At 43.6% G+C, this 956-nt stretch overlaps 1 protein-coding gene across 1 annotated transcript in view; it reads right to left on the bottom strand.

Annotated features, from left to right (window-relative positions):
• FRMPD4 (FERM and PDZ domain containing 4) overlaps positions 1-179 on the bottom strand; it is a gene marked incomplete at its 5' end in the record, with an annotated part of 107,951 nt that extends 107,772 nt beyond the window's left edge. Inside the window, one exon of the mRNA XM_005429713.1 lies at positions 63-179. Coding sequence (XP_005429770.1) covers positions 63-179 — 117 coding nt within the window. The remainder of the gene's footprint in view (positions 1-62) is intronic.
• Positions 180-956: the final 777 nt, after the last annotated feature.

Here is a 956-nt window from a genome sequence, read left to right as displayed (position 1 = left end):
ACAGTTGAGAGCAGGGCTGCAGTGCTGTGCCCCACGCTGCACAGCTCACACTGCCCCCTTACCTGATGAAGTAATCTCTTCCATCTCTGTTAGCCGTCATCTCCCATCCATAAGGTGTCCCCTGGTTCAAGCTCCAGGTCCCTGAAGGGTGAGGCCAGCCTGAAGATTTATTCCTGTGGCTGCAATTTTGGAAAATGTGGAAGGGAAAAGAGAGGGAAAAAAAAAGTTATTTCTCTCTTGTACTTCATATGATTCACTTGACATCCGAGTACTTTCATAGTTGTGAAATACAGAGTCAAAACCCAGGCAAGGAACAGAGGTTAGCAGATCTATTTACATTTAGGATATTCTTTCAGTCGCTAGAAAGATACGCTGTCATTTCTAACAGTCTGAGTTCAAACCTTTGGTTGGTGAATTTGTCATTCTCCCTCATTCCCACATACACAGTGCTAATTTTCAGTCTTTTTTAATAAAAGGAACAGGAAGCATTTTCATTCACCACCATTCCTTGTTCAAATGCCAGCTCTCAGCACAGTTTTAGGGAAAAAAACCAAAATCAAACCAAACCACCCACTACATCACTGCAGATCAAACACACAGTGCAACACCTGGCATGAGAAGGAGCATCAACCTTCTCTCTGTTAGCAAACCATTTTATTGCTTCTTGTGCTGGAATGAGGGAAGGCCATGACACTGCTGCATAACATGCTAAATTGACTGAATATGTGAATCTCCCTGCACTTATCATTATCCATTAAGGTCTCCCACCAAATAACCTTTAAAAGGCTGCAGCATCTCTTAGCCCACACACTGTTTTATCCCACTGCTCCAGCACTCTCTGCTAGTATTCCCACTCCCAAAGAAGGGCCCAGCAGCACTCCCAAGTGACAGTGTTTCCCCAGTAATCTGAAACATTTTGTGAGGTACTGACTCTACACAAAAAAAGATTCAGCTAG

This window comes from Geospiza fortis, unplaced genomic scaffold (genome assembly GCF_000277835.1).
Source record: "Geospiza fortis unplaced genomic scaffold, GeoFor_1.0 scaffold1772, whole genome shotgun sequence".
Taxonomy (NCBI): domain Eukaryota; kingdom Metazoa; phylum Chordata; class Aves; order Passeriformes; family Thraupidae; genus Geospiza; species Geospiza fortis.
Note: the sequence above shows the minus strand (reverse complement) of the source record. Positions and strands in the feature narration are given on the sequence as shown.